This window comes from Peromyscus maniculatus, chromosome 4 (genome assembly GCF_049852395.1).
Source record: "Peromyscus maniculatus bairdii isolate BWxNUB_F1_BW_parent chromosome 4, HU_Pman_BW_mat_3.1, whole genome shotgun sequence".
Lineage (NCBI taxonomy): Eukaryota > Metazoa > Chordata > Mammalia > Rodentia > Cricetidae > Peromyscus > Peromyscus maniculatus.
The window spans coordinates 6,956,898-6,978,765 of record NC_134855.1 but is presented as its reverse complement, the minus strand read 5'-3'; the positions used below and the strand labels follow the sequence as shown (position 1 = coordinate 6,978,765).

General features: G+C 57.7%; 1 protein-coding gene across 23 annotated transcripts in view; it reads right to left on the bottom strand.

The window, feature by feature from the left end:
* Positions 1 to 21,868, bottom strand: part of Ralgps1 (Ral GEF with PH domain and SH3 binding motif 1) — a 247,962-nt gene that overhangs the window by 21,917 nt on the left and 204,177 nt on the right. For 14 of the 23 annotated variants that reach the window (XM_006988712.4, XM_016007158.3, XM_076568848.1 and 11 more), the window contains 5 exons: positions 21,682 to 21,775; positions 17,890 to 17,957; positions 8,950 to 9,076; positions 7,826 to 7,983; positions 5,850 to 5,901 (listed from right to left, as the gene is read on the bottom strand). In XM_006988712.4, the coding sequence (XP_006988774.1) occupies positions 5,850 to 5,901; positions 7,826 to 7,983; positions 8,950 to 9,076; positions 17,890 to 17,957; positions 21,682 to 21,775 (499 nt within the window). Of the gene's footprint in view, positions 1 to 5,849; positions 5,902 to 6,183; positions 6,252 to 7,825; positions 7,984 to 8,949; positions 9,077 to 17,889; positions 17,958 to 21,681; positions 21,776 to 21,868 lie in introns of those variants that run through there. The other 9 variants (XM_042274830.2, XM_076568857.1, XM_042274833.2 and 6 more) reach the window with 3 other exon arrangements.

Below are 21,868 nucleotides of genomic sequence, written 5' to 3'. Positions count from 1 at the left end.
CAGCCCTGTTCTCCAGCCCTGCCCTCCAGCCCTGTTCTCCAGCCCTGCCCCTCCAGCCCTGTTCTCCAGCCCTGTTCTCCAGCCCTGTTCTCCAGCCCTGCCCTCCAGCCCTGCCCTCCAGCCCTGCCCTCCAGCCCTGTTCTCCAGCCCTGCCCTCCAGCCCTGTTCTCCAGCCCTGCCCTCCAGCCCTGTTCTCCAGCCCTGCCCTCCAGCCCTGTTCTCCAGCCCTGCCCTCCAGCCCTGTTCTCCAGCCCTGCCCCTCCAGCCCTGTTCTCCAGCCCTGTTCTCCAGCCCTGTTCTCCAGCCCTGCCCTCCAGCCCTGCCCTCCAGCCCTGCCCTCCAGCCCTGTTCTCCAGCCCTGCCCTCCAGCCCTGTTCTCCAGCCCTGCCCTCCAGCCCTGTTCTCCAGCCCTGCCCTCCAGCCCTGTTCTCCAGCCCTGCCCTCCAGCCCTGTTCTCCAGCCCTGCCCCTCCAGCCCTGTTCTCCAGCCCTGTTCTCCAGCCCTGTTCTCCAGCCCTGCCCTCCAGCCCCACTCTCCAGCCCTGCCCTCCAGCCCTGCCCTCCAGCCCCGTTCTCCAGCCCTGTTCTCCAGCCCTGCCCTCCAGCCCTGTTCTCCAGCCCTGTTCTCCAGCCCTGCCCTCCAGCCCTGTTCTCCAGCCCTGCCCTCCAGCCCTGCCCTCCAGCCCTGTTCTCCAGCCCTGTTCTCCAGCCCTGCCCTCCAGCCCTGTTCTCCAGCCCTGCCCTCCAGCCCTGCCCTCCAGCCCTGTTCTCCAGCCCTGCCCTCCAGCCCTGCCCTCCAGCCCTGTTCTCCAGCCCTGTTCTCCAGCCCTGTTCTCCAGCCCTGCCCTCCAGCCCTGTTCTCCAGCCCTGCCCTCCAGCCCTGCCCTCCAGCCTGTTCTCCAGCCCTGCCCTCCAGTCCTCCAGCCCTGTTCTCCAGCCCTGCCCTCCAGCCCTGTTCTCCAGCCCTGCCCTCCAGCCCTGTTCTCCAGCCCTGCCCTCCAGCCCTGTCCTCCAGCCCTGCCCTCCAGCCTGTTCTCCAGCCCTGTTCTCCAGCCCTGCCCTCCAGTCCTCCAGCCCTGTTCTCCAGCCCTGCCCTCCAGCCCTGCCCTCCAGCCCTGCCCTCCAGCCCTGCCCTCCAGCCCTGTCCTCCAGCCCTGTTCTCCAGCCCTGTTCTCCAGCCCTGTCCTCCAGCCCTGTTCTCCAGCCCTGCCCTCCAGCCCTGTCCTCCAGCCCTGTTCTCCAGCCCTGTCCTCCAGCCCTGCCCTCCAGCCCTGCCCTCCAGCCCTGTTCTCCAGCCCTGCCCTCCAGCCCTGTTCTCCAGCCCTGCCCTCCAGCCCTGCCCTCCAGCCCTGTTCTCCAGCCCTGTTCTCCAGCCCTGCCCTCCAGCCCTGTTCTCCAGCCCTGCCCTCCAGCCCTGTTCTCCAGCCCTGTTCTCCAGCCCTGCCCTCCAGCCCTGCCCTCCAGCCCTGTTCTCCAGCCCTGCCCTCCAGCCCTGCCCTCCAGCCCTGTCCTCCAGCCCTGTTCTCCAGCCCTGCCCTCCAGCCCTGTTCTCCAGCCCTGCCCTCCAGCCTGTTCTCCAGCCCTGTTCTCCAGCCCTGCCCTCCAGTCCTCCAGCCCTGTTCTCCAGCCCTGCCCTCCAGCCCTGTTCTCCAGCCCTGCCCTCCAGCCCTGTTCTCCAGCCCTGTTCTCCAGCCCTGCCCTCCAGCCCTGTCCTCCAGCCCTGTCCTCCAGCCCTGTTCTCCAGCCCTGTTCTCCAGCCCTGCCCTCCAGCCCTGTCCTCCAGCCCTGCCCCTCCAGCCCTGTTCTCCAGCCCTGTTCTCCAGCCCTGCCCTCCAGCCCTGCCCTCCAGCCCTGTTCTCCAGCCCTGCCCTCCAGCCCTGTTCTCCAGCCCTGCCCTCCAGCCCTGCCCTCCAGCCCTGCCCTCCAGCCCTGCTCTCCAGCCCTGCCCTCCAGCCCTGTTCTCCAGCCCTGCCCTCCAGCCCTGCCCTCCAGCCTGTTCTCCAGCCCTGTTCTCCAGCCCTGCCCTCCAGTCCTCCAGCCCTGTTCTCCAGCCCTGCCCTCCAGCCCTGCCCTCCAGCCCTGCCCTCCAGCCCTGCCCTCCAGCCCTGTTCTCCAGCCCTGCCCTCCAGCCCTGTTCTCCAGCCCTGCCCCTCCAGCCCTGTTCTCCAGCCCTGTTCTCCAGCCCTGTTCTCCAGCCCTGCCCTCCAGCCCTGCCCTCCAGCCCTGCCCTCCAGCCCTGTTCTCCAGCCCTGCCCTCCAGCCCTGTTCTCCAGCCCTGCCCTCCAGCCCTGTTCTCCAGCCCTGCCCTCCAGCCCTGTTCTCCAGCCCTGCCCTCCAGCCCTGTTCTCCAGCCCTGCCCCTCCAGCCCTGTTCTCCAGCCCTGTTCTCCAGCCCTGTTCTCCAGCCCTGCCCTCCAGCCCCACTCTCCAGCCCTGCCCTCCAGCCCTGCCCTCCAGCCCCGTTCTCCAGCCCTGTTCTCCAGCCCTGCCCTCCAGCCCTGTTCTCCAGCCCTGTTCTCCAGCCCTGCCCTCCAGCCCTGCCCTCCAGCCCTGTTCTCCAGCCCTGTTCTCCAGCCCTGCCCTCCAGCCCTGCCCTCCAGCCCTGCCCTCCAGCCCTGCCCTCCAGCCCTGTTCAGCACTGCTGACCTAGGTTTGCGGGTGCAGGGGGGGTGGGGGGGGCGTCTCCTCCTCATGGAAGCGGCATGTACAGTGAGGCCTTCCTTCTCCCTTTGCCCCCGAGGTCAGAGAACAGTGGGTACACCCTCACTCCACTCCCCTGTGATAAGACTACTTCACTTTCACTCTGGGCCTTGAGGATGGGGAGGAGGCCTTAGCCTGAAAGCTAAGAAATGATCAATGATCACCTTCCTGCATGGCTGCCCATCTCTAGGCTCTGACCTTGCCCAGGGTGGCCCGTATGTGGGGTGGAAAGGGGAACGACACAGAAGCGAGTCCCCTGGGCCCCACATCTCCAGTCTAGTGTCCAGCAAGAACAGGGGTTGGCACCTTGGCGGCAGCTCACAGTTCTCTGGGCACTCCCGACGATGCCCACTTCAGGGACACACTGGGCACATGCGGCCTGGGCTCTGGCTCATTTCACGGACTACCTCTGGACCCCACGTGTGTAAATCCACAAGATGGGGGGGGGCAAACAACCCCACTGTTGGCAATGAAAACTCTACTGCCTCGCTGCTCACTGGGGCACTAAAGGTGACTCAGTTGTGTCCTCAGGCTACCAGAGCCATGAGTGTGTGTGCGTGTGCGCGCATACTGCTCTGCAGTCTCCCTGCCCTTTACACTGGTGTCTGGCTCCGTTTCCCTCCACGGCCCGGGCAGTGATTGGGGGCTATGGGACAAGGGTCTATCCAGTCTGATTGTGACTCGGGACTCGAGCGCTGCTGCGCCCATGCCCCACCGTCCTCAGACCTTTGGAGTGGGCCCGGCCCCTCTGCACCTTTGCCCCGCATCTTCCAACTTTGCTCTAGCAGGCAAATCATCTTACAGTATCTGTGAGGACCCAGAAGGGAGGCTCCTTCTGGCAGGTGCCGGCCTCGGGGACCAGCCACAGGGACTTCTAGAACCCATTCCCCTGTTAAGAGCAGGAACATGTGGTCTGGAGGAGACCTGGAGTGCACAGAGGACCCAGTGAGGCTGAGCACCTGGCTGCCTGAAGGTTAGGATGAAGGAGAGTCACGAAGGGACAAGACTGTGACGGAACTGTGAAGAGACCGAACGGTGCTCTTCTGCTGTGCCCAGGCTGTAGAAGGCCAGGCCGAGGGCACGCCTTTGGGGAGCAGACTCTTAGAAACAGGCACAAAGGCCGATCTGGGGTGGAAGCAGACTGCTAGCTGGGCCACTGGCTGAGGCTGGGGTCAGCTAGCTGCTCGTTCCTCAGGCCTGCCTGGGGTTGGGTCCTGATGAGAGGGGACATCATAGCCCCACTGGCATCTTCTAAAGCAGGTGGCCTCCTGCTCTCCTCAGCCAAGAAGCATCGAGCCACAATCCCCTCTGTGAAGGGCAGTTCCAGGGCTGCTGGAGGCATGGCTGTTCAGGGGCTATTGGAACCTGGGCTGGGCCTGTGCCTAGAAGAGCCGGGCAGAGGCCAGTGCTCAGAGGAGAGTCCCTTGAGAGCATCTGCTATGGACGTTCAAGTGGACAGTGGCCCAGTGACCCGGGTCACATGAAGCCCCGCTGCCTGCAGCCATCCTGGCTGCACACGGCACCATCTCCGTCGGGACAGGAATGCCCCCTTGCCACCCTTTTCCTACTGGCACCGCTCTGGCACAGCGCTCATGGCCCACAGAGTCCACCTTGGCGGCAGTCACGTGGGCAGCGGTGCTGACTGAGCAGGTACTGAGTGACTGATGAGTGACAGAAAGAACGGTGAGTGACAGGACAGACAGAGGAACACAGGGCCAGGTGGGCTACACTGGAGTCAAGCATCATGCCCAAGTCTGCCACTGGACGGGGCAGGGAGGAGCTGGTTGCCGATGGCCTTCTTTTACAGGGTGTCCCAGGAATCCCCACTAGGACCAGGCGTTCTGAAGTCTGTCCCTTGGGGCCTGTGGGGAATCTACACATGGGCAGTGTCCAGACAGAGCCTGGCACACAGGGGACACTCAGCCCGGGCCACCTCTCTGCCCTTTGGGAAGTGTTCAGATAGGATGATTTCTTCTGGACACTTCAATAACAGGGACTGAAGCTTTAACTTCAGAGAAGCACATCCATGCACAGGTACGTGTGTGTGTGTGTGTGTGTGTGTGTGTGTGTGTGTGTGTGTGTGTGGTGTAATGTATACTGCATGCATGTGAATGTATATACCCACATATGCATGAGTATATGAGTGAATTATGAATGTGTCCACCTGTGTGCATGTATAAGTGAGAGATTTGTGTTTAGTGTGTGCACACAGAAATGTGACAGTGTAATTGTGCATATTTAACTGAGTATACGGATTGAGTATAACTGAGTATGTACACAGGTGTGAATATAAGTATTGTGTATATACATAAATGTGTGCCTGTGTGTGTGAGTCTGTAACTGCATGTGTACATGTAAGACTGTAACCACGGCCATGTCTATAAATAGACTGTCCAACTCTGTGTAACTTTGTGTGCATGTGTACTTGCTGGAGTACACAGATGCACACAGACTCCAGGCACAGGTGGAGGACCTGTCCTGAAGACAGTGGGGATGTTCATCACTGCATTTCCCTACATGTCCTCAGACCTCGAGTCACCAAGATGCCTTTCTCCACCGGCAGTGCCTTGTCTTCTTGGATCCCTGATGGTGGCCCACAAAGAATTAGGGCGTGGAGACATGCTGTGGGCGAATTCCTGATGGGAGGTGGTGGGCACCTGGGGCAGATGGGCCGACGGGAATCACAATTATACATAGCAGTGGGGTTCAGAACCGTCCAGGCCTGAGGCTGCACTGATGCAATACTCTCAGACGCCACCAGATGGAGCCGCGTGCCTAGCTCAAGACTTCAAGCTGGCTTTAGGCTTCCAGCTCCAGAAGTCACTCTGCAGGCCTTGAGACTCCCAGGTCTCCTGCAGCCAGCCTGGACCAAGTGCTCTGGGTGCCAGCCAACAAAAAGAGGGGAGGGGCAGGAGGGGAGCACTTCCTAAGCCTGTGTACACCCACATACACATGAGTATAGGAGTGAATTATCAATGTGTCTACCTGTGTGCATGTGAGATTTGTGTGTACTGTGTGCACACACAGGTGTGACAGTGTAATTGTGCATATGTAAAATGTGGGTGGGTGGGGCAGGGTCCCCTGACTCCAGCTCTGAGCCCTGGGCCCTGAGTTTCCCGAGGGAGGGAGGCCTTGCTGAGGCCACACTCACCTTTCCAGCCCTGCAGACATCTCTTCACTAAACTCTGAGCTCTCACTACTGCCTGGAAAAGGAACACACATCAGTGAGCAGGGCAGCCTCCGAGGGAGGGGCCTGTTCTCCTGGGCTCCCGCTCACTGGGCCCCGGTCCCCCAGCTCACAGCATTCCGACCCTGTGGGCTTCTGTGGATACAACTGTCTCTTCTCTGGGAGGGTTCCAAGAGTTCTCAGCCCCACGTGCTCAGGAGTGCCCTCCACTCCCTTCCCGCTGCCTACCCTCTTGGCTTGTGGGCCAGGCTCCTCAGGTCTGTCTGCACTTCTGCCTGCCTGCTGCCCCAGGGCCTCACCTGCTGAGGGCACAGGCGGGGTGAACACTTCTGGCCCCAGGGTCAAGGCTGGTCTAGATGCATCTGCCTGCACAGGAGAGACCCCAAGGGAGGGCCACTGCCGGGTCCACAGAGACACTGCCAAGGCCTGCTGTGATCCTTTGCCTTCCTAGTCTCCTCCAGGCCCACACTCTGGAACTGACCGTGGTCTGATGGGCCTGAGTGGGGCACCCTGGCTCCTTAGGCCTGTGCCCAGAGTTAAATGAGCAGCCTGCTTTTCTCCAGGTGTGTGCATCTATGGCCTGACCTCTGTATTGTCTTGGACTTTGTAGGCTCCACAGTACAGGCTCTGCTTTAAGAGCTCTGAGACTGAGTGGTAGGAAAGGCAAGGGAGGAGCCCTGGCCGGAGCAGGCCCATCCCCTGCTGTACAGGTAAAGAGCAGCCCAGCACTGCTCCATCAGGACACACACACTTTCTCAGAGCTGTCAGCTCACACGTGAGCCAGAGCCAAGCTAGCTTGTGACCCCCTGGATTCCGGAGAGCGCAGCCCCTGACCCACTCTCGGGGCAGCAGCTCAGAGTTGGCTGGGTGTCAAGACAGCTGCTCGGGGTGCAGCTGTGCCCTCGTGGGCCCTCCTAAGAACCCAGGTCTCATCATCCACTCTGAGATGAGGTCCACGAGTGGGGCCAGCAGGCTGGAGACATCAGTACGCAAGAGCACAGCAGAGGCTCGGGGAGGAAATGTGGTTACCTCTCCCCGGCCCGGGAGGGAGCCTGGCCTCTTCTTTCAAGCCACACCTATGGGCCTCAGATGCACTGTGTCCAAACAGGACGGCCTCCTCTGAAGACAGAAGGCACATATGGGACTTGTCACAAACTTCTAGGAGGCTGCCGCCCTTGACTGAAATTATTCATGACTCCCAAGACTAGCCTAACTTCACAGGGACATGTGGCATGAGACGCCCACCTGGCATTCCTGTTGCCTGCCTCTCCAAGCTCCTGGCCCTCTGCCCCACCGTCTCCACCAGATCAAATGCAGCTGGGCAAGGTCAGGCCAACAGCAGCCCTGGGGAACTCTGCTATTGGAGGCGGACAAAGGCGCCGGCGCAGGGAAAGGCAAAGGGCATCAACGGAACACGGGGCTGCCGGCAGCAATCCCAGGAGAGCGTCCCTGGTCCTCGGTGACCGAGCTCTGCAGCTCCACGCTAGCCCCAGTCCTAATGTTGACATCTCCCCGCTGGATCAGAGGCCTGTTTCTGTAACCCCTTCTTGCCACTGTCCAGTAGTGCAATGCCATCTGATGCTCACCTCTTCAGCCTCCCTTCTGGCTCCTCTGGGTAAAGACAAGCACACGGAAGGAAGCAGTGGCCCGCCCACCCACTGCTCTGAGCAGGGCCTTCGGCTCCCCCTGGGAGGTAAACGCCACCAAGGTAGCAGCTGGCCTCAGGGGTGGACTCAAGTCCAGCTTCCTTCCTCAACCTGACTGTCCACTTGGGGACCACCAGAAGGCCAGCCCAGAGCTCTTTCCTGCAGCAGAAGACTCCTGTAGGGAGCCACTCTTTAAGGGTGAGGGGCCACTGGCACAGCACAGTGACACAGACAGACACGGAGCACACACTGGCCTGCTGCCCCTGCCTGTGTGTGCAGGCCAGAGACGCTTACCTAGGGAGAGTCCGTTGGTGATGGCAGTGGAGGAGGCGAGGGTGAGAGCCCTGCGGGGGCTGCGGGACTCTAGGACGCTGTCGTCCAGCAGGTGCCTGGCCTTCTCCGATGGGAATGTTGCACTCTTACTTTCAACTACACTCAACTGACACATCATACTGGAAAACGGAGAGGAAGAGAGAAGGCAATGCTCCTTATCCTGGGAGAAGAGCGGTCCTGGGGGCCGGAGCCAGGGACTGGCTGGTGGAGACACCTCGGCCCAGAGCCCTCTGGTGGCCCAGGCTCTGCCCCTTCTTAGGGTGTGACCTTGGGCAAGTCACATCCTTTTCTGAGCCTCAACTTCTCCACCTGTCAACAGAGACCAATGCTGCTTGCCCTGCCTGTCTCCCAGGATGATGATGAGGCTTGTGAGATGAGGCCAGAGTGAAGGGCAGGTGGGCCATCCTGAGGAGTGTGAGAGCTTTGTGACCCTCACTGCAGCCACAATGTGCATGGCAGTGGCTGCTCAGAGGTCCCCATGCTTCAGTGAGATGGTGTCTATAGGTGTGTGGCAATGTCTGGAGAAGAGGAGGCACCAGGGGTCCAAAGCAACTTTGTTCTCCTGCTCCTGCCTTTGAGATCCACTAAGGCCGGCCAAGAAGCAAGGCATCTGTGCCTTAGTGCTAGGATGCAGGTTGGTGGTGGTGGTGGGGGGATGCAGGCAGGGGAGGTGGTGGAGGAAGGGTGCCCCGTTTGGAAACCTGTGCCCAATGCCAGGCGATACAGGCAGGGCTATCCCTAACCATGCTGAGGACCTAATGTCCCCCAGCTGTGGGCCTCACAGGGCCAGTGAGCCAGCAAATACTCTGAGACACCAACTGCTGCCCTGGAGATAGTCACTTGTGTCTGCTAGACTCTGTTCTCCCTAAATGAGCCGTTGACCGAGTTTGGGCACATTTCTTCCCTAGCTACTGGGCCTGGATCCCTGATGATGGCACACAGACTATGCAGCCAATTGTTCCTCTGCATTCCCAAGCTCGAACCAGCCTTAGAGTGTGTCTGCCAGGAACATCCAGAGCTCCCATATGGGGGTGGGGAAGGACCCACACTCCTTCAGCCCAGAAGAGGGTTGCTCAGTCACCCACTTGTTGCCCAGGCTGTGGCTCTTCCTGTGTCTGGGGACTGGTGGCGTGGGGAGGCTGCCAGCTACAGATGTATCAGGACAGGTGGGCCTCCGGCGGAACCTGGCCGAGCTGGAGCCAGCAGAGGGGCCTGTGGGAAGAACAGAGGGAGAGTGATGGCCGGAGCTGTGGGGCGAGAGCAGGGGAAAGGCTCAGGGAACTGGGCTTTAGGTCCGGGGTATGGACCTGTCCCCAGCTGTCGTGGGTAAGACGAGGCTCACACGAAGCCAACAGCAGCTTCCCACTTACTGGATGCTTACCCTTCCTTCCCAGCATCACTAACTCCCAGAGGGAAGGCCTGAGGTGCCCAGGTCCAGTACCTGGGCACCTCTGCCAGGCAGCCAGCTGACGACCCATCCATAAGAGCAGAACCAGAGGCCTGAGCTTAAAGCAAAGGTCCTACCTGGACTTCACCTTCGCCCAGACAGGTATAGAAGGGGTAATGGAAGGCTTTGAGATGAGGCAGCTGCGCCGCCACCTCTGGACCACATGTGCGCCCCTGGCCAGGACTTGCACACTGGCATTGGCTGCTCTGAGGTTCTGCCTCTCCGTCACAGGATGTAACACATCTGCCCCGAAGAGCGGCCGTCCTTGGAGGCTGTGACTGTGTGGTCACAGGGGATCTGGGCACCACACCCAGGCTCTCGGGTGGCCCTGCAGTGCCCAGAGGAGAATCCTCTGGTCTATGCTCTGGGACACAGGATGCCTCGGCCCCTGGGGAAACAGCTCCCACAGCTGCTCTGGAGAGGAAGTGAGGGATGAACAGTCTGCTGCTTTGTTTTGCTTTTGCCTTAAGAGAAGATTGCAGAGGGTGGAGCCCCTTGTTTATCAGCAACCAAAGGAGGATGACAGAGGACAGCCCCACTGCCTGAATCTCAAAGAACCTCTGCAGGAGGCCTGAAGCGGGAGCCCAGAGGCCCTGGTGTTGGAGCAGAAATGACCAGGTTGACATTAGGACAGGCCTTTGCACACCTGGCCCTGTGCTATAAGCCTTGAGGTATGCACTCTTCGTTGCCCCATTAGACAGAGGAGAAGGCGGGCTTAGAGGTCTGCCGCCTAGTGGAGGTAGTACCCAAACCCAGGCAAAGTGCAGCGGGCTTTAGGGGTGGGGAGGATGCCAGGAGTTCCCAGTACAGGTGCGCGGCAGACGTCCTTGAGAAAGGGAAGGGAGACAGACCCAGCATCCACTATGCACCACTTGTGAGCAGCACTGTACAGACTGGACCCATGCCCCAGCTCACCGACCCCAGCACACTTGATCTAGGGAGACAGGGAGCCCTAGAGGTAGCACAGCCACATGGCTGACATCGGCCTTTGCTGTTCATTCTCACTTGGCTCCATGTAGCTCTTGCCTTCTAGCTCTGCTCATGCTCATGCTGAGTTCTCACAAGCCTTTCAGAGTCCCTTTGGCCTCTCCCACTCAACTCTGGATTCTCTCTCCATGGCTAGGCCTGGATTCGCCCCCTTTCCTTTCTGCTTTCTCTTTGGAGCCTTGGGAGACATGCCTGGCCTCAGATGCCCCTGGACCGGCTGGGGAGGGTGGGTGGGGGCCCCAGCGGAAGAGCCTTGGCCTCTTGGCCTGTGTCAGGGCTGCTGCTGCTCTCTGGGCTCTAGGTCTCATCCCCCCTCCTCCCCCACATTCTCCCAGCATTGTTGACCAACAGCCTAGGCCTGACGCGGAAACACAAGAATTTCCATTCGGCTGGGACCCAGATGAGAAGCCTCTCTGCCAGTAAGTGACACCCTCTGCTACCAAAAGGCCTCATGTTCCTGCTCCTCCAAGCCTGGGGTGGCCCCCACGTGACAGTGCCAGGACACGTGCCTTCTGAGTTCGGTGGTTGGCCAGCTTATTGGTCATGTCCTCAGGCAGGGTAGTGGCGGTGATGAGCTGGGGCTCTGGTCTCCATAGCAGAGTGGAGGCCCACTGCCCAGCCTGATATGGCTTGGACAGTTGGAAAAACTGACCATGAGGCTTGACTATCTCAAAGGATTGCTCTATTTTTCCTCAGCAGAAGTTTTCCATGAATAATCTTTAAAACTCTTTAGTGGCTGTTTCTTTAGCAGTTTTATTGGACCATATGAGAATCGACAGTTTCTGTAGGCAACCAGATATGCTGGGGAAAAAAATCTGGTTTTCATTATAACAAACCAACATACTGCCCAACAGACCACTCATTGATTGAAAGAGGAAAAACAAAACAAAACAAAACACTTGGCCTTCTAATAACAGTCTTGTAGTGGCCAGAATCCCAGATGATGTATGGTGACAGAAAGGGACTCTGGTCCTGGAGGCAGGGAGGTCTGGGCTCTTATCTCTATCTGTGCTAACAAGTTGAGTGGCCTTGGGGAGGTCACCTCGCCCCTCTGAGCCCTGAATCTACATCTGTAAACAAGGGATGAGGAGCCTGTCCTTGGTTGCCTCCCTGTCAAGGGTTAAACAGACAGTGTCTCTCTTTCTGCCACAAATGTTTAGGAAGCTCAGACCTTGGGGCTGCCCCTGGGCTGAGCACTGGAGCTACATCATAGACCAGAAAAGTTACCATGCTCTGCTTGCATGGGAGCATGCAGCAGTCAACGTCGAGAGGGGAAAAGGGGTCACCAGGAGGTCGCACCCAGCAGGAACACAGGCCGACAGGAGGGTAGTCCCGATCAATACTCAAGAGCACCGACCGACTCCACCAACAGCACGACAGCATCCAAAAGGGGACATGACAATCTCTAACCCTGACTTAGCGTCTGCTCACTGCCAGAACTAATGGTGCGCACTTCGTCCACTTGACCTTATTTAAGCCTTACAGTAGCACAGAACTTTGGGGAACACGAGGGAGGGATCAGAAAAGACTTCTGGAAGGTCCGACCCCCTGCGGTGGTACAAGGGCAGCGACGAAGGCAGGTGTACCAGGGCTCAGGGAGAAGAGGGCAGTCACAGCACAGCCTTGGGTTCACAAGGTGAGGCCTGCTGAGGAGCTCAGACCTATCTTAGAAAGGGCCTCTGGCCGGAGAGTGGCGAGGTGTGGCCAAGCCTGGAAGCTGCAGGTGCTGAGGGAGAGGGATGTATAAGGAGTGTCCCAGGGATGGGCCAGGCAGAGATGTGGGGGGACTGAGAGTAACGCTCTGTACGGAGTAGTGCACACTTGGGGCACAGATCTAGGGGACCTGAAGAAGTCCAGTGTGGGGCTAACATCTAGAGGGCACTGGGTAGATGGGCATGGCTGCAAGGAGAGCACACTGGGCAAAGCAACCTCTTCTCATGGATTTCGGGCCAGGCCCTGCTTGGGCCAGCACTGTCCCATTCCAGCTGGGCTTTCCAAGTCTCACACATTGGGAAGTAATGGAAGGCAGCTGTGGTGGAGAGGAAAGCAGCAGCCTGAAGTCACAAGACTTGGGTTCCAGTCCTGCCTCTAGCCCCAGCTGGACAGGGCCCTGCTCATGCCTTCCCCTTCGAGGCACTGCAGCTGTGCCATCTGGAGCCCTGGCCAGCACAACTCTGAGTCTCCAGGGGCCAGGGTCGGCTGTCACCCAACTGCAGGGTTCGGAGTCCTCGGCTTCCCACCTGTTCATGTGGAGAGCCTTACTTGGAGCTCCAGGACTCAGGCCTTCTGGGTCTGCCACAGCCCTGTAGATCTTGGACCACTGGGCCCCTCTGCAGTCTTTGTGTGGAAACTTTTCTATCGCCAGGTCTCTGGCGGGGCCTGGGAGCCACTCATTTCTATGTTCACACACATTCTGCTTTTCACACACACGGCTCTCATGGGTCTCACTGAGAGCCAAGATCTGTCTGCACAGAAGGTCCAGTTCACTTCCTTCTGAGGAACAGTGTTCGTCATCTCTGGGCTGAAGGGGCACTGTCCTCTCTTGCTGCCAGAGGTGAGGACTCAGGCCACAGAGTGGGGACCAAGGACGCTGGGAAGCTGCTGGCACTCAAGGTGCTTGGGCCGCTGCAGGGCTGTGGAGCCGGCAGATCAGGCTGGAGTCGTCGCCACCTGCTTCTAGCCCTCGAGCTCTCTCTGAGGATCCCACCCACCCTGAGCATGGAAAGGTTTGCAGAGGAAGGGCACTGGAGAGAGAAGCCCTGCCGCTGCTGCCGCCGCCGCTGCCTCTCTCCACAGACCATGGTGGCCTTGGAAGATGTCTCCCACACTGGGGCCCTGACAACGTGAAGGTGACCCCAAGCAGAGGGCCGTGGTGGCCACAGACTGGTCAGCTGCACTCTCACATGGATGGGAGCCACCCTGGCCTCCTGTAGACGAGATGACTCTCGAGAAGACCAGGGATAGCGTGGAGGGCTTGAGCGGGTCTTAGCAGGAAGCTGCTGGTGGGAAGATGACCCTGACGGGGCTTCAGAGTCCAGGAGCGTATCGTTATCTGCCGAGGCTGAGGGCATGTGGACTCTCTAAAACCTCCAGGGAAGTGTCCTGGAGAAACGGCAGCTTTATAACTGCCCCTTGGAGGGTGCTGGGCCCCGAGACAGCAGCAGCACTGGTACAAATGGGGCTGTGGTCAGCAAGCTGAAGGCCTGGAGAACTGTTGGGTGAGGGAAAAGACCACACTGCTGCTTCCTGGACATCCCTGTGGGATGAGGTGAGGGGGCTGACACAAGATAAAGTTGGAGGTTCTGATTCCTGCAAACTCAGCGTATCTGTCCCCCCTGTGTGTGTGACTCGATGCATCTGCAAGAAACCGGGTGTGGCGACACGGACCTGCAGGCCCAGCACTCAGGATCAAGTGCTCCAGGCCATCCTGGACTACATATTGAGTTTGAGGCTAGCCTGGGATAATGATACCCATGTCTCTTAAAAGAAAAGTCCATAAGAGAGGCAGAAAAATGCAGGTCTACCATCCAAGGCAGGTACTTAGTCCCCTGCACAAGTACACAGGACGACAGGGACACAGCCCTCACCGCGCCCTCCGTGCTCCGTGTGTTGGACACAGGGGACAGACCTGTCCTGACCCCCACCAGCTGGGTGAGCACCCTGGTGTCTCTGCCTACAGAATGGGAGTAGAAGGAGAGGAGCGAAGGCCCACCTGTCTGCTGGGAGGCCCGGGGGACGCGCCAGGCAGGGGCTGGCTCCACTCAGTGAGCATGTGGGCAGGCTCGGGAAGGTGCTCAGTCCAGGTGAGCCGTGGTGAAGACCGGGAGACAGAGGGTTCCCTCACGGGAATTGTCTGGAGGGCTCCACACAGTCCTCGGCTCCCCAGTGAACGGCAGGCTCTCTGGCCTCTCTCCTTGGACCTGAACCAGTCTCTGTGACCCTCAGAGGAAGGCTGAAGTGAGGCTGCCTGGCCTCGGAGACTGGCTCAGGAGATGTTACAGGACAGTTTTTAGCGGCCCTCTCCATTTCCGCTCTGAGGATAGCCAGCTGCTGAGTCTGATGCCCCTGATCCTGCTGTACTCTGGGAAAGCCGGGGCCACATGAAGAGGCTCCAGCTTTGCTAAGCTGCTGCTGCCCCAGCTCCAGCGAGCAGCAGGTACCATACGTGTGAGTAATGACCCCTCAAAGTGACTCCACTCCCACCCCTGTCTACCCTGATGCTCTGACACACAGAATGTATGTGTGACATTAAATGCTATTTTCTACCCTGTTATGAGGTGGCACTGGAGATGGGACTAGATGTGTGTCCTCGAGTTCCCAATCTGGTGCTCAGGTGGCAGCCTCACACTCTCTCCTTTAGAGGGCATCAGAGCCTGCCCGAGAGGGCCAGAAGCCAACATTCCCAAGAGGCACTGTACCAGCAGCAGAACTTGGCCCAGCCTTGGGGAACTCCCTCCACAGCCCTGGGATGTGAGCCGGCCTGAAGCCTTCCCGCTCCCCCAGACACTGCAGCCAGGCTCTACATAGGTCTGCTGGCCTGGCGGCAGGGCTTTTGTCACCAGATAGTGACCATGGAGACAGAAAGGTATGTAGGAGATCAGCCTTTAGGTTGAGAGAGCAGAGATGGAGGCCAGCGCCTGGATTTTCCTGGACTTGAGCATGGCTCTGGAATCTTCAGAGGAAACCTGTCCCCAGGGGAAGTCATGTGGGGGAAGCCTGCAAGGTCTGGAACTGTCTTCACTAGCTCCGAGATATCCACAAACATCACTTGCCCTCTGGGAGTGAGGGCGGGCAGTGTTATGAACATTACATGTGATTTCTTTCCTCTCTCCAGGAAAATATTAGTTCACTTATATAAACAGCATCACATGGAGAGAGAACTGGAAATGTGGCATCCCTGGCCTTTCTCCTCCCCCATAGATCAGAGACTGAGTCAGTTTCCCCCACTGCCTTGATGCAGTCTCCTTGTGGGGACAGACTGCCCACATGGACATTCCCCCAGAGGAGAGTGGGGGCAGCCCTTGGCAGAGTTCTGGGGCCACTGGAGGCCAAGGGAACAGTTGTAGCTCAGAGGCTGCTGCTACTGTTAATCAAGGCTCCTGAGGTCATGGCTGCTGCTATCTGTGCGGGCCGCCAAGGTCTCCCAGGCCCTGGCAGGAGCTGGTTAGGAAAGAGACAGAGATAGCCCCTCACATACCCACCATCTTGGTCTGCTCACACTGGCTTCTTTTCGGCTCCAAACATGCATGTCCTTGCCTGTTCCCGCAACTAAGACACAAGCTCCAGGAGGCTGGGGCCCCTGCCAGGTAACTGGTTCATAGCAAGTGCTTGTCACACACAGACCTGCAGCCTGAGAGCCTTGTGTAAATGAAGGCACACATCTAAAGGCTTTTCCTTGGCAAGTGTGAGGCTGTCTAACTGCTGGGCATAGCTTTAAGCTGAGCCTGGCCCCTCCCGAGGAGCGGAGGGAGGCTGCGTTCCTCCCATTCTTGGGACTGCAAGAGGCACATTCCTGTCCCTGAGTCCTGTGGAGTTCCTGCCACGCAGCTCAGTCTAACTGCCAGAGCCCAGGCTTCTGTGGAGCTGACCCTTGCCCTCTGGGACCCCTGAGATTCAATGACCTAGGCTGTAGCGGGGCACTCCTGATCTTCCTCTAAGGCTTCCAGGGGGAGACCCAAGCCACTGAATGCTATGAGCTTTCTAGAAAGCTATCGGCTATCTGGTGATCGACATAAACCCTGACATCCTGCTTGGGCCTGAAGCCAGGGATCTGGAAAGCTGGTGGAAAACACTCCTGGGAGCGGTGCTCCCCTGCAAATGCAGGACCTGCTGGTCTCAGCACTTCTCTGGAAGGTAGTGCAGTCAGCAGCCAGCCCACACTGGAGCCGCCCTCAAGTACAGGTGCCCACAGGGCCCAACAAGGAACTCTAGGGCTAGGGCTGAATGGGAGGCAGCTGATTCACCCAGAGTTCTGTATGCCAGGCGCTAGGAATTGCACACCAGACCTGTCTCTCAGAGGGCTTCCACTCTGCTGAAGACAGGTATAGGGCAAACGAGGACAGAGATGGCTGAAGGGTACATCTGCTGGCCACACAAGGGTGTGACGTAGGACCCACAAAGCCCTGTGAGAGGCCAGGCAGGAAGTGAACCCGCGAATATGTAGCCATATGTCATACTACACAGAACAGGGTGGGCCAGTTTGGGGGTCCAGAGCTTGCTGCCCGCCCCCACCATGAAACCAGGCCTGACCCGGGTCTCAGGCAGTGTCATTTAGTTAAAGCCTGGAGGCTAGTTCAGTGATGGAATCACACTGACAAACCAGTATCATAGCAAATTTGCCCCACACGAGAGCGCTCTGGGGCGGATTCTGCACATCCCGGCAGTAGCCCTGTGAGTGACAGGTGTACTGCGCCCATTTTACAGATGGAGTGGGCAGTGCTGAGCATCTCGGAGAGCAGTTTGCCGGGGGAGAGTTCTAGAACAGGGACAGACTGGAAAGGAGAAACTTGCCCAGGACCATAGCTCTCTGAACCACCCTTGGGCCATCTGCAGGGAAAGACAGTAGGTTTTTGAGGAGACAGCAGGAGGCCCTGAAAACAGGGTTCTGGGGGTGCCATGGAAAACAGACTGCAGACAGCACTAACTCAAGAGCTCCTGCAGTCCCGAGGCCACGCAGCAGCGTCTTCCAAGGCTCATGAGCAGGAAAGCCCAGTGGGGCAAGGAAGAGTCTAGCTTACTACCCAGAGACGTCAGAGGCTGGCCCAGATGGGAGCAGGGAGCATATCCCAGAGGCAGGACAGCTCGGCAGGATGGGGCTGCCACACTGTTTCCCGAGAGTTCTGTGGTCTAGTCCCACCAATACACATCCCCGCTGGGAGTATGGAGATAGAGGGAAAGCACGGCCCAGAGGGAGGAAGCTGTTGGGGAGAGCTGCAACCAGGATGGCGTGCTGCTGGAGTCCCCATCTCTAAGAGCCGGCTGGACAGTAGCTGAAGGGTGTTATGGCACACCACTGTTATGGCACACCAACAACAAAGCCGCCAACAGCAAGCACACTCTGGCAGGGGACGGGTGTGGGCAGAGCATGAGACAGACCTGTGCTCCCCCGGGCATCACGGCAGTCCTACAAGGGCAATACGACTCTACTCCATTCTGCAGATAAGGCTATGGAGGAGAAAGACAGAGGCAAGGCTAGAGCCTAGCTCTGACAGCAGATCCTAGGATCCCTCTACTGGTGACACAGTGTGTTTCCCTCAGAGGTGATAAATCTACTATGTCTGCTGCATCTTGGGTACCCCTTTGGGGCACATAATCCCAAGTCGGGGGTCAGGCAGGAGGACAGGGGTCTGGGTGGTCTAGGGAAGACCACAGAGTTTTTTGTACTTTGTGCGTGCTTCCAAGTTGAGGATCTCATCTCCTGGGGTCCCACATTATCAGGATCCTGGTGGGTTGGTGGAGGGGCTATAAGCAAGGACAGTTGAGCCTGCCAGGCAACGAACTCAACTGTGGTTTTGAGCTCCAGACAGGGCCTATTTTGGCAGCCAGATCTGGGCTGCATGTGGTTTTGCACCATTCCAGGTAGCTACGATACCTGCAAGATCTTCCTTGGAAGAGACCAGTCTTGGAGAGCTGCTTCCTGGTTCGATTCTGAGTGACAGCCTGAAACCAAAGATTTTCACAAGGTCAGAGGGGCCTGGGTCTATCATGGGACGGGGGAGGGAATGAAGGCTTTGTTAAAGAGAATACGGGGATACTGTGAGGTCTGCTTCGGGTCACAGCTCTTCCCTCCAACACCTCCCCAGTGTTTCTGGGTCCAGTACGTGATGGTTAAGGAGGACAGGGTGAAATGAACAACTGGCCCTGCCTGTTTGCCCACAACTCTGTGATGGAGCACATTTCAGAGCCTGGAAAAGCGAGGAGGAAGAGGCTGTGCAGCTCAAATTCATGCACTAGTGAGTGGCAGGCAGGGGTACTATGATGGGATGCAGGTGCCACAGGACAAGACTGGCAACCTGAGGGCATCCCTTTGCGGCATGGCTAGCCCTGGGAGATGAAGGGAACCTCTTGCCTTCTTGGGAAAAAGGGAGAAATTAGGTGACCCCGGACCTCCCGGGCAGCCCGAGAGGAACCAGCCCCTCTGCATATGTGGAAGGAGAGCCAGATGTCTTTCTGAGGAGCATCCAGGCAAGGGTCTCTCCAAGGTAGCAAGACAGTGGTCCAGCAACACCACAGACTTTGTCTCACAGAAGGAAGAGAAAAGGAGAGAGTGACCCCAAGGTCAACCCAGGAGGTAGCCCCTGAGCAGAGGAGCGACTTGTAAGAACATGAGCGGAGTTCAAGCAAACCTGAACATCACGGTGATTAGACAAAGGAAGCAGATGAGATGGGAGACTCAGGACAAGGGAGCAAATCAAAGACGGAAACCGACAGGGCTGGCCACACCTCACTGCAAACAGATTTCTCGGGACCGCCGGGGCGGAGGAGCCCATCCCAGCTGCTGGGAAGCTGCTCAGAGAGGAGGAGGGCAGAGAGCATCCAACACAGGAGCCCCGGCAGGTGGGAGCCCAGAACGGGTGTGGAGCAGTGGAAGGCATAACCAGCGGAGGCTGGCCTGCAGCTGGGAAGGCTTGCTGCGGTATCTGGAGGTCAGGCAGAGTCCTCCTCTCCGAGGATCCCTCTTGCTGAGCTTCTTTATCCACCGGGCAAAGCCAGGAGGCGGGGGCACCCAGGAAGGTTTGAGACTGTAGCAGCAGCACCCAGTGTCAGGAGGCCACGATGTCTGGTCTACAGACCTAGGGGAAAGCGGAGCGGGCACCCAGGAGGCCAAGCTATGAATAACCAGTCCTCCAAGGGAAGAGGGACCGTGGCTCCTGATGAACCCTACTAAGTAAGGGACTGATTTAAAATAAAGGCTCAAGGGATGAGGAGCAACAGGAGGTAAGAACTGAATTCCAGTAAAAACACAGAACAGTAGGAATTACAATTCCTGAGCGTGGTTTTCATGGTATGCACTTGGAGTGAGGGGTCCAAGAACAACACAGCAAACAAGACCCTGCAGGACACTGCAGCTCAGGTCGGGGCAGGGCCAGCAGTGTCCTCTTTACAACCCAAGGCAGCTGACAGTCGCGGCGACAGCCTGCTCACAGGAAATAACCAGACTCGGGCTTCTGCATGCTTTTCCTGGCTATTTTATGAGTCTTATAAAAGATGTTTAAGAAATGCATTTTATTCTAATTTTTAGTTATGTGCATGTGTGAGTCTCTATGTGGTAACGTGCATGTGCGTGCAGGTGTCCGTATGTGTGAGTCTCTATGTGGTAACGTGCATGTGCGTGCAGGTGTGCGTGGAGGCCAGGAGAGGGTGTGGGATCCTCTGGAGCTGGAGCTACAGGCGGTTGTGAGCTAGCTGCTTGATGTGGGTGCTGGGAACTGAACTCAGGTGCCCTGCTGGAGGAGCAAGCAAGACCTTAACCACTGAGCCATCTTGAAGAAATGATATTTCTTGTAGTAAATCTGAGTAAGTTCTGCCCTTGCATCCATCCATCTACCCATCTGCTTACTCCATGCTAGTGGCCATGCTTTCTAAGTGGTGAGAACTGATAACAGACTAACAGCTGAGAAAGAGGAAACACTGGTTGGACCTCTTGGTAGAGTCTCCATCTCAAGGCAGATGACGACAGGGTATCAGAAGTGTGAGGTCATCAATGTCCTCAGTTCTTGCATCCTTGGCAGCAAGGAGCCACCTCTAGGTGTGAGCTGGCCACAGCACTCAGGACTCCAGCAGAATCCCAGGCCCTGCCCGCCTCCTGCTGTTCAGAAACAGGACCTCCTTAGAAAGAGGGCTCTCCATGGTTGGGGGCCTGGGCAGGAAGGCAGCCCTCCCCCCTGGGCTTGCCCAGTTTGGCCCAACAAAGAGCCTTTATGAGCCCCAGGCTGACTGTTGTTTAGCACAGAGGGCTGGGGGGTGGGGGGACAGTACTCCACTTCTTCAGAATGGAAGGAGTAATTACTCATAATCTGCATCTTGTCCAAGGATTGTCTCATGTTCGCAAGTATTTATAGGCCATTTTTCTCCTTAAAGCGTATTAGTGTTAATGAAAAACTACTGTCTCTTTAATGGCAAGACTGGTACATGAATGGAAAGCATTATACTAGAACTTAAGTAGGAATGATTTTGCACTCCAGGCCACTCTTCAGGAACAGCAAATGCTTTGTAAATAAAATGAACTCTGTTTGTGATAGATGCCATTTTCGTGGTGACCTCCGGCCCTCTTCCGTGCCTCCCATTGCCGCGCGTACATCACATCTTTGCCCCGTTCTTCTTCTATGAATGATGGTGTAGCAACAGCAAGGACAGAATGTCTATGTCCCAAAGATGGCTAGGGCCTCAAGTGGAATGCTGAGAGAAGGCCACTCTGCAGGCCCCACCCTGGGGACCTGGATTCACAACCAGAGCTTTGAACCACTGCTGCTGTGCTGCCGGGAAGGGATGCCTGAACAACTGTTCCCAAAGATCTGTGGAGTGGCTGGTAGCTATGGTTCTGGATCATTTTCATAGACCAAGATGATGCAAGATCAAGCCTTCAGACACAAAGCTGAAGGGACTAAACGGTACTAGATAACAGGGGTCAGGGGAACAGTGTACAGAAGCAGCCAGTGAGATGGGATGTCCAAGAGATTCTGTGAGGGTGGCACTCGGGTGGTGAACGATCAGTCACAAGATGGCTGAGACTTGCCTTGATGCCAGGTTATATGAGAGAGCACTGAGCCAAGAGGATGTCCAGCCAAGATGGGCAGCCAGAGTTGACTTCAAAATGACCCCCTCTTCTCCCTCCAGATACTGAACAAGGCATGCACACCCAGGTGCCACCAATGAAGCGTGAACTCAAATCAGAGCAGGGCCAATGGAAGACTAGTGCTGGACGGCCTTTGGGGCCTCTCTGAGAAACACACCTGTTCACACAGGCATAGAGACTGTGCCTGGGGCCCTTGGCTAGAGCCAGATGGAGAGTCCTGCAGAGCTGAGACCCAGAGACTGACTGTTTCATCCATCTGTGAAACAGGACCTTGGAGAATACTGGCCTGAGAACATGGCCAGCTGATCTTCTACCCAGTGCCAAGGGTCCCTGTGAGAGCCCAAGTGCCAATCGTGTCCCATGCATGGCTGTGGAGTCCACATGGGAAGGTGAACATACCATCTCTCTCGGTTATGGGGCCTGAGGGGCGGGAGCAAAGGCAGGTATTGAAGGCTGTACAGACAACACTGTTCTGGCGGGGCATGGAAGCCCTGCAGGTCACTCCTTACCACTCCCAGGAAGGATCAGGTCACCATGTGCTAAGGACAGCAGTGGCTGTAGGTCTGGCGAGGGGGAACAGTGACTTACTTGTAGTTATCATCTTCCACAAACTTCTGGAGCTCCTCAATGTAGCGCACAGACTTCAGGTACTTCTGCACGTGTGGCAGGGTCGTGAGGTGATCTGCGGGAGTGCGAACAAGACTCAGTGGCTCGACTCCCCAGCCCAGGGAATGCTGACACAGACACACGGAGCCTCTTGAGGCTGGTTCACTGT